At 38.1% G+C, this 13,543-nt stretch overlaps 1 protein-coding gene across 5 annotated transcripts in view; it reads right to left on the bottom strand.

The window, feature by feature from the left end:
• LOC140226951 (probable RNA-binding protein 19) overlaps positions 1-13,543 on the bottom strand; it is a 110,163-nt gene that overhangs the window by 93,532 nt on the left and 3,088 nt on the right. For all 5 annotated transcript variants that reach the window (XM_072307382.1, XM_072307383.1, XM_072307385.1 and 2 more), the window contains exons 3-14: positions 12,408-12,539; positions 11,365-11,433; positions 9,869-10,022; positions 9,265-9,407; positions 7,129-7,335; positions 6,517-6,609; positions 5,081-5,159; positions 4,512-4,583; positions 4,060-4,148; positions 2,470-2,508; positions 1,911-1,986; positions 178-308 (exon numbers count right to left, since the gene is read on the bottom strand). In XM_072307382.1, the coding sequence (XP_072163483.1) occupies positions 178-308; positions 1,911-1,986; positions 2,470-2,508; positions 4,060-4,148; positions 4,512-4,583; positions 5,081-5,159; positions 6,517-6,609; positions 7,129-7,335; positions 9,265-9,407; positions 9,869-10,022; positions 11,365-11,433; positions 12,408-12,539 (1,284 nt within the window). The remainder of the gene's footprint in view (positions 1-177; positions 309-1,910; positions 1,987-2,469; positions 2,509-4,059; positions 4,149-4,511; positions 4,584-5,080; positions 5,160-6,516; positions 6,610-7,128; positions 7,336-9,264; positions 9,408-9,868; positions 10,023-11,364; positions 11,434-12,407; positions 12,540-13,543) is intronic.

Here is a 13,543-nt window from a genome sequence, read left to right as displayed (position 1 = left end):
ATGAAGTAAAACTGTCCCCTTGTTCCCCCCCCCCCCAAAAAAAAAAACCCAAACAAGCAACCAACAAACTTTTCGCCAACGCCTAATACTCTCAAACCTATCTTTGGCAGCCACTCACGGGAGACAACGAGAGTGACCTATATAGACAAGTGGCTACTAAAGCAGATTTTACCGTACCTGGAAGCTGATCCCATCCAGCTCTGAGTATGCTGTTACGGCGTGTTCTGGCATCATGTATGTGATGAAGGCAAAGCCCTTGATCTTCTTGGTGAAGGTGTCGATTGGAAGATTCACTTCTGTCAGAGGACCTAGAAACGTATCAGGGCAAGAAAGTATTTAAGCAGATGACTTCAAATATTGACATATAATCACTGACAGTGATGATGATTATGTAGCCTGTAATACACATAAGGATGCCTATTATGATACTACAACTATTACAACTGCTACTACTACTACTACTACTACTACTACTACTACTACTAGTATATGATAAATAATTTTTACAGAACACTTCTTCATCATCTTTTTGGTGCTGAAGTGCTCTATAAAGTGTAATTACCTTGTCACGGGAAAAACAAATTTAAATATCTATAGTCAATCTTGCATAATTCAAAAATTGGCTAAGTCAAAGAAAATTCTACCCTGAATGGATATATTCAATTTGTGTTTATTTCATTCAAACAGATAAAAACATTCAGACCAGGTACATATATAAATTCAAATTGACAATACAAATGTAACAAAATGTGGAGACAGCAGCTGCCACCATAACACAAGCATTTATAATAAAAGTCATATTAAGTTGAACAAAGACATGTGCATAGAAATTAGAACCATACACATACAATTATACACTTGTGTGAAGTCTACTGTGTAAGTTGAAATTCATGTAAAACTTTGGACTTTTCTTCAGTCCCTTTGATTTCAACCTGGGCAAGGTTTACTGTATTTTCACATAAGAGTGTGCTGACTAGACCATATGCTCCTAGAATTCATTCCAGCTATGCTGCTCCTGATAGTGTTAAAACACCGAGGGCAAGCTCATTTTGCTTGAACATATGTGACCCGCTACAACAAAATGATCCTAAAGTCGCGCGAGGTCGATTATTTGAAAATTGCATGATATAATCCCCTAATCTTTCTGCTTTATATTGATATATAACACATTTTATAAAAATAATCGGCTGTGGAGATATCAATGTTTAAAAGAGAGCATGTCGAGACGTCTGGAAAATCACTGTTTCGAGAAAAGCGCCCTTAAAGTCTTCCTTTCGACGCAATCGCGATCAAGGGACACGCAAGTCAGTTTTCACCTCTGGACAATAGAAGGTAAGCCCTAGCAACCCCCGAAGAGTTCATTCAAGCACATCAGCGTCGGCGGTCTCCTCACCAACCAATCAGTGACCAGGATGTGAGAAGCGGCTGAGCATAGCGCACCCCGCCGGCACGCACCAGTCGACTGGGCAGTGTGCGAGCTTCACGCTTCGGTTAGCAGCAAGCAGCAAACTGACCAATGAGATCACTCTGGTCGTTGTTAGGGGCGGAACCTATCTGTGGCGCTCAATCCAAATTTTGGAACCAGTTTCTGCTTTGTTGAAACGCCAAAAAACATGGCTCAGAAAAACGTTATTTTTTTAATCTTTCCTTTGATCATTTTGCTTCAAAATTTCGACAGATGATAGAAGACATGTTAGACTCCAATAATATATCAAAATCAGAAAATCGTAAGTTTTGACCAATTTTAATGCTCTGACTTCAAACTCGATTTTCACGGCTTCGACCGTGCGCGACTTTAGGACCTTTTTGTTGTAGCGGGTCACATATACATAGACACCTGTCTGAGAATACTTGGGACTAGTCTTCAATGAGTTAATTATCTAGGACACACATGCTAAATCCATACTTACCATATTTGCTAAACAGAAGTTCTAGATCCTCTTCTTTACAGATGTAGGCAAGATTCCGGACAAACAGCCGACCAGTCTGAAGGGGACGAGCATGGGAGACAGACGCATTAAGGGGATTCTTAGTATGCAAATCCCAGCACACAAAAATACAGAAACAAATACTTACACACTTGTACACACACACACACACATACACACACACACACACACACACACACACACACACAAATACACTACAACAATCCCTATACATTGTATGCGATGGCTCACTGTGGTGAATTCCACTCAAATAGGCTGACACAAGATATGCCATAAAGCTTTGCACACAAAAGATACGTATAGAGACCACGTGAAAACAGAAATGAAATGGGAAACAACAATTCACTTACATCTATAGTCTAGTTTTATATTCATTTATTTACAAGTCAATTCTGAAGACTAATTCAACAAGGCACTGGCACGCTTGAATTTAGTCCATATATGACTCAAATGTACACTATTCATCCCTTTCCTGCACTTGCAATAAAAAATGGTGAAGTCAAAACCTGATGTTACATACCTCTGCGACTGTATCTTCAGAGTTTGCAAGTTCTGCCGCCTGGAAGAAGATCAGTGTGAAGAAAAATATGGTATTAGCAGCACATTGCTCTGTAGTTAATAGTGCTTTCTTTAACCCTTTCTGCTGATTGCACCATGCCTGGCAACTAATTACTGATGAACAGAGATTACCTTACCCCATAATCCTTATTGTATCACCATGGTCTTCTTGTTGGGCTGAAGCACCTTGCTACACCCGAGTGGGCGTGCTTAACTTTACAAGCTGGTAAAGTATGGGTGGACTACTCAATGCTGATGAGAAAGCTTGGTATGTCAAGCTACTGTGTGTTTGGGCACAAAATGAGTTGAATAATCTACAGACTAGACTTATAACAAGCAATACAAAAATTAGCCATGGCCTACAGAAGCAAACTTGGCAGAGGTACATCTCTAGATGTCTTACCAATCTGAATCATCTGCCATATTCCCACATTCAAATTACACTGTATGTATCACATGTAATTTGACCACCACTATGCTCAAATCCACTACTTGCTTCACTCATTACACTTCATCATACAGTTCTATTTTTCATGATTTACATACATGAACACTCGACCAAAATATGACAGTCAAACAGACCTTTTGGGTCTGTACCATCACATTTTTACAAAGTACATGTATATGTTCAGTACAGCTTCTTTTAGGCATCATGTGGGATGTGCCAAAGGCTTTCAATTGCTGGCAAGGGGGTGTCTTATGATTTTAATCGTAAGTGAGATGTATTCCCTATGGTCATGATGAAGCATTTTCTCACTCTAATCTTAAAGGGTGTGTACAGTTCTGGTCGAGGTGAGGATTTAGCTTTTAACGTTTTGCGAGATATTAAGAAACCACTCTATGAGATGTCAAAGAGCATGCAGTTCTAAGGGGTATCAAAAGTTTATTCGATGAAAATTGGTTTTGAAATGGCCAAGATATCCAAAAACAAGGTGAAACAAAGAGATCCTAATAAAGTTGTGGCATGTCGCCTTTTATTATTAGCACTTTTTGGATATCTCAGCCATTTGAAAACCAATTCTCATCAAATAAACGTTGAATCCTTCTTAAAATTACATGCTCTTTCATATTTCATAAGAGGCTTTTCATTATCTCACTTAGGAATGTTCAAAACATGAATCCCCACCTCAACCAGTACTGTACAGTCCCTTTAAGCTGCTGACACATTGTGTCTTATATATCCTTATAAATGGACTGATGCTAAACTTATTCCATAAATAGTCATCTATTGTGATATGCAGAACACATGTTGATTAACAGTGTGGACAATGTCTGAAAATGTCTGAAATAGTCACTAGCATGATGTTGAGAAAATTTTGCTTCAAAATGCACTGGATACATAATTACTCTGACACACAGACTATGGAGAAATTAAGCACATTTGGACTTGAACTAAGACCTATGATACACAATGTAATGTATTATGATTTGTTAGCATTTCTACAAGTACGAAGCCAGCCTCTCAAATATCTCCACGTTTACAGTTAGTGATATTTTCTCCATCAGCAGCAACATCTGCGATACTAAGTTTATTAGACAGAGTGTCTGGTACCTGCTTTGCCCATGGAGGTTCTTCGTTGTGCTTGGTGTAGGCATTCTTGTTCCATGCTTCTTCCCTGAAGATCTCAACATACCTCCTCCCTGTGACCACAGAGTAAAACAAATTGCAAAACTTCTTACTTGCAGCCAAAGCTATGATGTGTAATTTAACATTCACGCTCTATGTGTAGGAAACAGTAACTCTCATGTTGTTCAGCATATTGTATTAACGTTTATCACAATATGCTTTCCTTCACAATGCAAGACTTCTTCATTTCAGTTTTCATAAACTCATTCTGCAGTGCTATTCATAGACTTATATCAAGCTTTATCACACAATCCTCTCATTAAAAAAATGTATATCCATGAGTTGTATTTTGCAAAAATTACTAGTGGTGACCCTCTACAACAGGCCAGTGCATATCAAAGAGTACATTGCAAACAAATATGTGAAGATTTACTTACCCATATAGTCTCTGTTTCTTTTCATTGCCTTGGTAACATCCCCCTCGGATCCAAACTCCACAAAAATGACACCTTTGGGGAAGACAAGAGTAAATAAACATCCATATACATATTAAAAACGATATTGAACAACAGACCACTTCCTGAAATAATTGTACTTATAACAAGATGGTTATAAATTCTGAGAATGAGTTACATCCATGGCACATTCATTGAAACACTGCATACATCTTGTGACATTAGTTGTATTTGTTTGGCTATACAGTTTGTCTTGCTGTATTTATTTCTAATCACTAGTGAAAAAGAGTACAGAAAGGGCTCTACGGCCTTTCAAGCATAGATACACAGCTCAGGGCCCTGTTTTATGAAGAGTTATAATTGATTATATTAGTTGATTTCTATCGTAAGTCTATAGCAGCCTGTGTGGTAAGGAAATTTAAACTTGATTATATCTTTTGATAAAACAGGGCCCTGGTCACACCAAAGCAATAGAGTACAATGGAGTGATTTCTAATCATCTAACATACAGCCAAAGAAATACACAGTTTAATCATTATTCTTTGCCTTACCTGTGCGCTGCCCTCTGTCATTGAGTGGTGCTCGAATGGCCTGGATTTCCAGTGGGGCAAAGAACTTGACCACATCATCCTAATGTGAGAATTGGAACAAAATTAAATGGCACTTATTCTCACCAACATTCTATCATGCAGTCATCACTTCAATGTTTGAAACATATGCACGAGGTATGTAAAAGATAATCTGACTTTTCATGAATGAAGGATGATACATTACAACCTCTTATTCTTTTTAAACCCAAAAGCAAGTCACAGACATCGAAGTATGATCAGCACCATTTTCACAGATAGAACTAACTAGCACAGAGAGACCAAATCTTGATGAACAGGTGTAAGACAGCAAGAAATCAAAATGCCTGGTTCAGAACAGTTTTTAACAAACAGACTCTACAAGTCCTATGTCTCCAGCTGTACTGAAAGGAGATCTGATGATGTCATGTTTGAAAGAATCACCTTTAATGTATTATGATTATTTACCATTTGCAGATGAAACAAAAATCCAGCTTTAGTGCTTCAAATTGTTCTAAAATGTGAGTTAGGGATAGAAACAAGCAATGTAAAAATTTCAATCTGTAATCAAATTATTGTTAAATAAACAAAATGTGAACAATAGTTAAAATAAAAATGTTTCTAGACTAAATCGTCTACAATTATGGTTAAGTCAGAAAAAGAGTGATATCTCCTTATAGTTTAGGCTTTATAAGGAAATTTTTATATGGTAGGATGTTTTGTGATACAACTGACCTACACATATGCATCAAATGAGATATCTCAAACATTTTTATATCAACGCACCCAATGGTAAACAGTACCTTTAAAGGACAAGTTCACCTTCATTAACATAAGGATTGAGAGAATGTAGCAATATTAGTAGAACACATTATTGAAAGTTTGAGGAAAATCGGACAATCCGTTCAAAAGTTATGAATTTTTGAAGTTTTTGTGCAGTCACTGCTGGATGAGAAGACTACTGCCCTGTATGATGTCACATGCGTACAACAATATAAGGAAAATATAAAGAGAATTTCACAAAATTTCATCTTATGAAAAAAGTACACATTCCCTTGACTCGTTACTGACATATGTTATGGGTAATATTATTCCCATTGCCTTTAGAAAGAGGCAAGTCAAGTGCTCTTTTATTATGCGAAAAAAGTGAAAATATGTTGAATTTTCTTTTCATTTTCTTTATACTGTTGTACTCGTATGACATCACGAGCCTTAGTAGTCTACCTCATCCAGCAGTCCCAACATAAAAATTTCGAAAATTCATAACGTTTGCATCGATTGTCCAATTTTCCTCAAACTTTCACTGATGTGTTCTACTAATATTGCTGCATTCTCTCAATCCTTATGTTTATGAAGGTGAACTTGTCCTTTAAAGATACTCAAAAAAAGGGTAGATTAGGTGCACCCTCAGAGTGCCTCACCTCTTTGACGTTGAATGGAACTCCTCTGACCTTCACGGTGAAGTCGCCACGTTCATACTTCTCGTCTTTCCTGACGCTCCTCATCAGCTTCGTCTGAACCCAAAACAATGTGTAATTTGAGACTCATCGATGTTCAACTTTCAACAGGAGAGTATTTGGAATCACAGATATCCAAATAATGTATCTCCCCATGTTCTTAGCAAAGTTGGTGGTTTAAAATCAAAGCAATAATAATAAATTGGATCAAATCATGTTTCTGGGTAGGGGGAGGGGAGAAAGGGAGATTTACAGTTTGTACCATGAACTGAAATATAGCTGGAACTTGCCAGTTTTGACCAGTCCTTCAGAAATACAATTAGAATACTAACCCTGTCTGCACTGACATTAAATGTCGACACCAACTCCTGAACTAACACTCGGTCATGATATCTTTCTATGAACAGCATTATGAAACAAACATTGCAAGTGTAGGACAAGTGTGTAAGGAGAAAATAGCACATATTGTATGCACATCTAAAGATGAAATCCAGACGAATGATAGCAAAAATATACATTATATAATAAAATCAAAAGTAATTGCTCTAACACCACAAGCAAAAATTTTAAACAAACCTTCTTTTTCCTGATTCTCTCTGCCTCCGTAGAGATCTTCTTTGTGATCGTCCCTTGGCCCTTTTTCTTTCCTTCGTCCTTCTTCTCTCCACTTTCCTCCTCTTCTTCATCATCATCTTCAGATGAGGAGTCTTCATCTTCACTACCATCATCTTGTGTTTCTTTGTCCTTCATCATATCAGTCTTCTTCATCTTTGATTTCAGGTACTGTCATAGAGAAAGATAAATAATGGCTGACCACTCAGATAAGAGAGACTGAAATACCGCCTCATAAATATGCACCAGGGCTGCTACCAATGTAATTGATTGCAATGCTACACACTGGCACTGGTCCGATGGTCCCTGACCAGCAAAAATCACTGTAGGGCCAGTAACTTTTTCAGGAATGAACCAGTAAAATATGGAAAAACTGGGTACTTTCAATACTGGTCTGACAGACAGGTCAGACCTGTAGAAAAAATGGGTTAGTGTGCAGCCCTGAAAAAGGTAAAAATTATTTTCTGGTATGGAGAAGGATGGAGTATATCAAAGTGACTTCTGAAATTAAAAAAAAAAAAAAAAAAAAAAAAAATGTATTATGCGAGGCAATAGGAAACAACAGTCCATGAATCATTGGAAGCCTATCACACTAACCTCAAACACAGTTTTGATAGGAGGGTCTGAACAACACTGATGCTTTCTGGTTTGGGTGACATCTTCTAAAACTGTGCTAAAATACCATGCAGAAACATGAGCTGTGGACATATTCCTCAATTATTTGACCACACATATGTAATGGGAACACATGAACATATGTGGCTATGCAATCAAACTTTATGTTGACCTATCAAAAGGTTATCATTCCTGTGCAGAGACATACACAGACAATACATTTTACCATCACCATAAGTACTGCATTACAAAGTATGAATGTTGCTTGCAATTGGAAACTTTGTACAAGGTAACACGAGACCCGGGAGTCACGCGCTCACCTGAGTATCGCAAGTTCACCTTCTATGCATTCTTGCAGACTCTTACCTGAGAACATTGGAAACTTATGGTGGGGGTAGCTTTGAGAATGGGGGCATGGTGTCCATTTACATATTCCATCACACTGGTAAAAAATACCTGCCAAGTACACTGTACTTTATTGAACTGTACTTTATAGAATGTTGGATTATGCAGCTTTGGAAAAAAAAAAGACTTAAAGCCCTATCACTTTTGATTAGAACTAGAGAAAAATATTATTGGATACACTGTATTCATTAATTTAGGAGGTTTGGACCCCCTGGGGCCCCCAAGGAAAGCATGGTGCCCATTCAAACACTTTGAGATCTTATCCCTATGGGAATGCTACTTGACAAGTTTGGTGAAAATCCATTGTTGTTTTCAGCAAGAAGATGAAAATTTAGGCCCGCATTTGGACCCCCCCCCCATTCCATCCCGCTTCCTTGGGTCCCAAGGGGGTGGGGGAGCGGAGGGCACCCCTGAACTCCCATGAACAAACTTGAAACAACAGTCATCAATATACTGACTCATTGTATTAACTTAGCTCAATCACTTCTGGTTCTAGAGAAAATCTGTGAAGATTCCTTACAGGAGGGGAGGGGGGTGGGTCCCCTGGGGGCCCCCCGGTGGGGCATGGTGCCCATTTGATGGGAATGAGATTCTTTCCCCCTAGGGATGCTACCTGCTAACTTTGGTAAAAATTAATAATGGCATTTTCACGAAAAAGATGAAAATGTACAATGTGGGCCCCATTAGAATAGAACCCCTAATCATCCCCCTCCCCTGGGTCCCAAGGGGGGCACCCCTGATTCCGCCATGAACAAACTTGAAACTACAGTCATCAATGTACTAATTTATAGTATTAACTTTGCTCTATCACTTCTGGTTCTAGAAGAAGATTTTTTAGGATTCCTTAATTTTGGGGGGTTTGGGTCCCTCTGGGGGCCCCCCAGGTGGGGTATGGTGCCCACTTGAATAAATTGAGATCTTATCCCCCTAGCGATGCTACCTGCCAAGTTTGGTGAAAATCGGTCAAGGGATTCTCAAGAAGAAGATGAAAATGTAAAAGTTTATGCACGCCGGACGAAGAGCGATCGCAATAGCTCACTTGAGCCTTCGGCTCAGGTGAGCTAAAAATAAGCTACTTACATCCATGTCTGATAATTCTTTCTTGTTGGCCTCCTTGTTCTTCTGATCTTCAACCACATCTTCCTCCATCTCATCTTCCTCCTCCTCCTCCTCCTCTTCCTCTTCACTATCACTGCTATCATCTTCATCACCATCTACACTAACTATGGAGAAAGAAAAAGAAGAACAAAAGTGAAAACAGCACTCTCAATACAAAGAGTTAATTTAATAGTCATCAGGCATGTATTGACATCAAATGTGGAGATTGTATAGCCAACCATGCACAAAACTTTGCAATATTCTCTCGTACTATATCCTCAACATTTTATGCTGAAAAGAACATGGATACACACAGAGCTTACATATTGGATATCTAGCAAAAAAAAAAAAAAAAAATGTGTGGTCCTCAAGTTCCTTAGCACATACCAATACAAACACGTAAGCACAATTTTGGCAGCGGTAAATCACCATAATCCTGCATCTTGGATGAAATAAGCAACAAAATGAAATCTGAGCCAGTTAAATGTTTTTCCCTGACAGCAACAGTTTGATTTTATATGCCATACGCAAAAGGTAAAATGTAAAAGTACATGGGATGTGGAATCATTATTGGTTCAATCCATACCTCTTCTGGAGACCTTGGACTTGGCTTTCAGATTTTCCGTTTTCTCCCCAGCCTCATCATTCCTGGCCAGTCCAGCATCATTATCCCAGATTCCTTTGCCAGTCTTCACATTGTGAGCTTCCAGGAACTCTTTGAACTGGGGATCCTCTTCCAACTATAGTACAAAGAGGAATCAAATTCCACTTGACATTAAAATGAAATGCACTGGAAATAGCAAGATCGATCAAAGTGGAACAAATCTTGACAATATCAACACTCACTACAGCCCAAGTTTGCTAAATGGGATATATTCATAAATACACAACTCCAAAAGACCACGTTTCAGATGAAGAACTTAAAACTCACACGATCCTCTTCCAACTATAGTACAAAGAGGAATCAAATTCCACTTGACATTAAAATTAAATGCACTGGAAATAGCAAGATCGATCAAAGTAAAACAAATCTTGACACTATCAACATTCACTACAGCCCAAGTTTGCTAAATGGGATATATTCATAAATACACAACTCCTAAAGACCACATGTTTCAGATGAAGAACTTAAAACTCACATTAAAATACCCCACCATGTCCACTACAAAAACATACTAACTCTATTACAAAAATATTGATCTGTATATTTCAAATAATGACTGATACAATCAATGCAATTCAGCAATGCATTTCTTGCTCTCTGCATCCATCCACCCAATACTTATATTTGAATAACAAACTAATCACCCTAATCAAATACACATGTATTCATGTTACAATCAGATAAAGAAAGAATTTCAATTCAATACTTTATACGCTGTTATTTTCGCGTACAGATATTTTCGTGAATAACGAGGTCATAGACATTTTCACGCGATGTTGTTTTCACCAATCGACACAGTTACGTTAATGCTCTATTAACACAGTACATGGAGACACTTTTTCGTGTGTTGTTAAATTCAAGATCCAACTACGATTCGCGAAATTTGCAAAAATTAAACCCTCTCAAAAATAACAGCGTATACAGTAGTACTGGATCAGTACATACATAAATGTGAACCTTACTGTAAGGTAATGACAAAGCAAATGGAAATAGAAACATAACCACAAAAGCTGGTATTAAAGGGTGTGTACAGTTCTGGTTGAGGTGAGGATTTAGCTTTTAACGTTTTGCAAGATTTTCAGAAACTATTTTATAAGATGTCAAAGAGCATGCAATTCTAAGGGGTATCAAAAGTTTATTTGATGAAAATCGGTTTTGAAATGGCTGAGATATCCCAAAACAAGGTGAAACAAAGAGATCCTAATAAAAGGCGTGGCCTTTCGCCTTTTATCATTATAACTTTTTTTTTTTATATATCTCAGCCATTTGAAAACCAATTTTCATCAAATAAACGTTGAATCCTTCTTAAAATTATATGCTCTTTCATATTTCATATGAGTTTTCTCATTATCTCACTTAGGAATGTTCAAAACATGAATCCCCACCTCAACCAGTACTGTACAGTCCTTTTAAATTACCTCCCCTAGGATTCCTGTCCCTTTCTTCTTCTCCTTCTTCTTTGTGGACTTCTCTGATGCCTCACTCTCCTAGCAAAGAAAGAATTCATAAGAATCAAATCATGAAATCACATTGAAATTTGTAAACACACAAAAGAGAACAAAAGCAACAAAAACATACACTGTACTCATATCTGAACATGGTTTCTCTCTAAAGTAACATCTGCATATACACTGACTACTCAACATCATACCAGCTACCTCTGGGGTTTCACTGCTGTGCTACCCAATGATGCATTCAAGTTGGCTGTGTTACTGCTTTCAGCTCTTGGGCTATGTTCAGTAACATGAAGGCAACATTCTTTTTAGAGAACAGGCTACTGGAACTTGCAACTTTATAGTTTCAGAAATCCTGGTAAAAACAAAGTGCTAACCGGCCTAGGGTCCCCCTTCTCCTTTGGATAAGGGTTTACTAATTTAGCTATCATAAGAAAAACATTATTAACTTCTTCATAAAACTGGCCCACGATCTCTGACAGTTGAAATAGCTTACATTGAAATTCCATGTCCCAGAGTCATAAAAAGCGAAAGGACACACAAACATGCACACACAAGATTAAATCTTGCATTCTTGCTATTAGTACAATATATGTGAAAACAAGAGAGTGTACAATTATAATGTGGTAAACTGCTTTACATTTAATATACAACATCATGTCACAAATGTTTCACCGACTTTCAGTGTTATTTTTTTTTACCATTTTGTAAATCCACTGTATACTGTAAAACAAGGAATGTTCCTATGCATTTTAATTTTGCAAATTTCGCAAGAGCCAAAATTCGCGAAAATAAAATGCACATGAAAGTTCATGTCTACACTATACGCATTGAATGTTAGAAGCAACTCGCGAAAATTTCATGCTGCCAAAAAGGCTGTCGGCTCCAATTCACGAAAATTTCATACAGCGAAAATATTGTTTTACAGTAGTACGTTTAAATAGAGCCAATTCTTTTCACATGCAAACCTCTCATCACAGAAACATTTCAATAAGTCTAACACATACTTCAGCAAGCTTCTTTGATGGTTTATTCTCCTCTTTCTGCTTCTGCTTTTTCTGGAAGGCTGAACTTTTCTCTGAGTACTTGCTCCAAGGCCTGGCTAAATTTGGATCACCAAGATTCTTGGCTACCTCCACCTGTAAGTAAGTATAAGCATAGGAACCTGAATAGTACAAAGTTTTGCAAAAACCAAAACCAAAGTTTTGTAAAACGAAACATCAAAATTAATGGGTGGTGGTGGAGTGAAGACTCACATTGCCGGCCAATGAGTACTGTAAAGTTTGATATTTGTGCCAACAAGCATTTGGAATACATGCATTCTAAAAATTTCATTAGGTTTGGTTTGTCCATGATAATTTTGCTACAAGACACAAGTTGGACACTTCACTAAGGGTTGGACATCACTGGGTGAGCTTGCATTGTGTGGGAAAAAGTGGTGCACAATTGCCTATACAGTCAAACCTGTCTATAGCGGCCATCCAAGGGATACGGAAAAAGTGGCCGTTATAGACAGGTGGCCGCTATAGACAGGTAATCCAACTTTGTGTGCATTGCCTACATGTACATGTATCATCGTTGGGTACATCCATAAATACTTACATGTATATACATGTATGTGTGTACGCATGCACACGTGTGTATCATGCATAGAATAATGCCGGTGTTTATGAAATTGTTGCACCGTACATGTAGCATGTGCACAGTCATGAAGAAAGCTTTAAACTAGTGCATTATTATGACTGAATGAGTGATGAATGCAGCGGTGGCGATCACTGAACGTTGCCCAGGAATGACTGGCACGGCTAAAAAGCAGAAAAATACCCCGAATTATCGGCTCGGCTACGGCTCCATCAGGTTTTTGGCCGCTACAGACAGGTTAAAATCTACCGCGGGAAACAAAATTTGTGGCCGCTGGCTGCGTTAGACAGGTGGCCACTATACACAGGGTCTTTAACATGGCTTTTCTCTCGGGGGGATTTTTTAGTGGCCGCTATAGACAGGCGGCCGCTATAGAGAAGTGGCCGCTAAGGCAGGTTTGACTGTATTTTTTATTTCTTACAAGATGTTATAATTTCCATGGTTATTGAGCTGTTGTATTTCAGATAACATTTCATATTACAATGCACATACAAGTGTAGAT

Source organism: Diadema setosum, chromosome 4 (genome assembly GCF_964275005.1).
Source record: "Diadema setosum chromosome 4, eeDiaSeto1, whole genome shotgun sequence".
In the NCBI taxonomy this organism is placed as follows: domain Eukaryota; kingdom Metazoa; phylum Echinodermata; class Echinoidea; order Diadematoida; family Diadematidae; genus Diadema; species Diadema setosum.
Note: the sequence above shows the minus strand (reverse complement) of the source record. Positions and strands in the feature narration are given on the sequence as shown.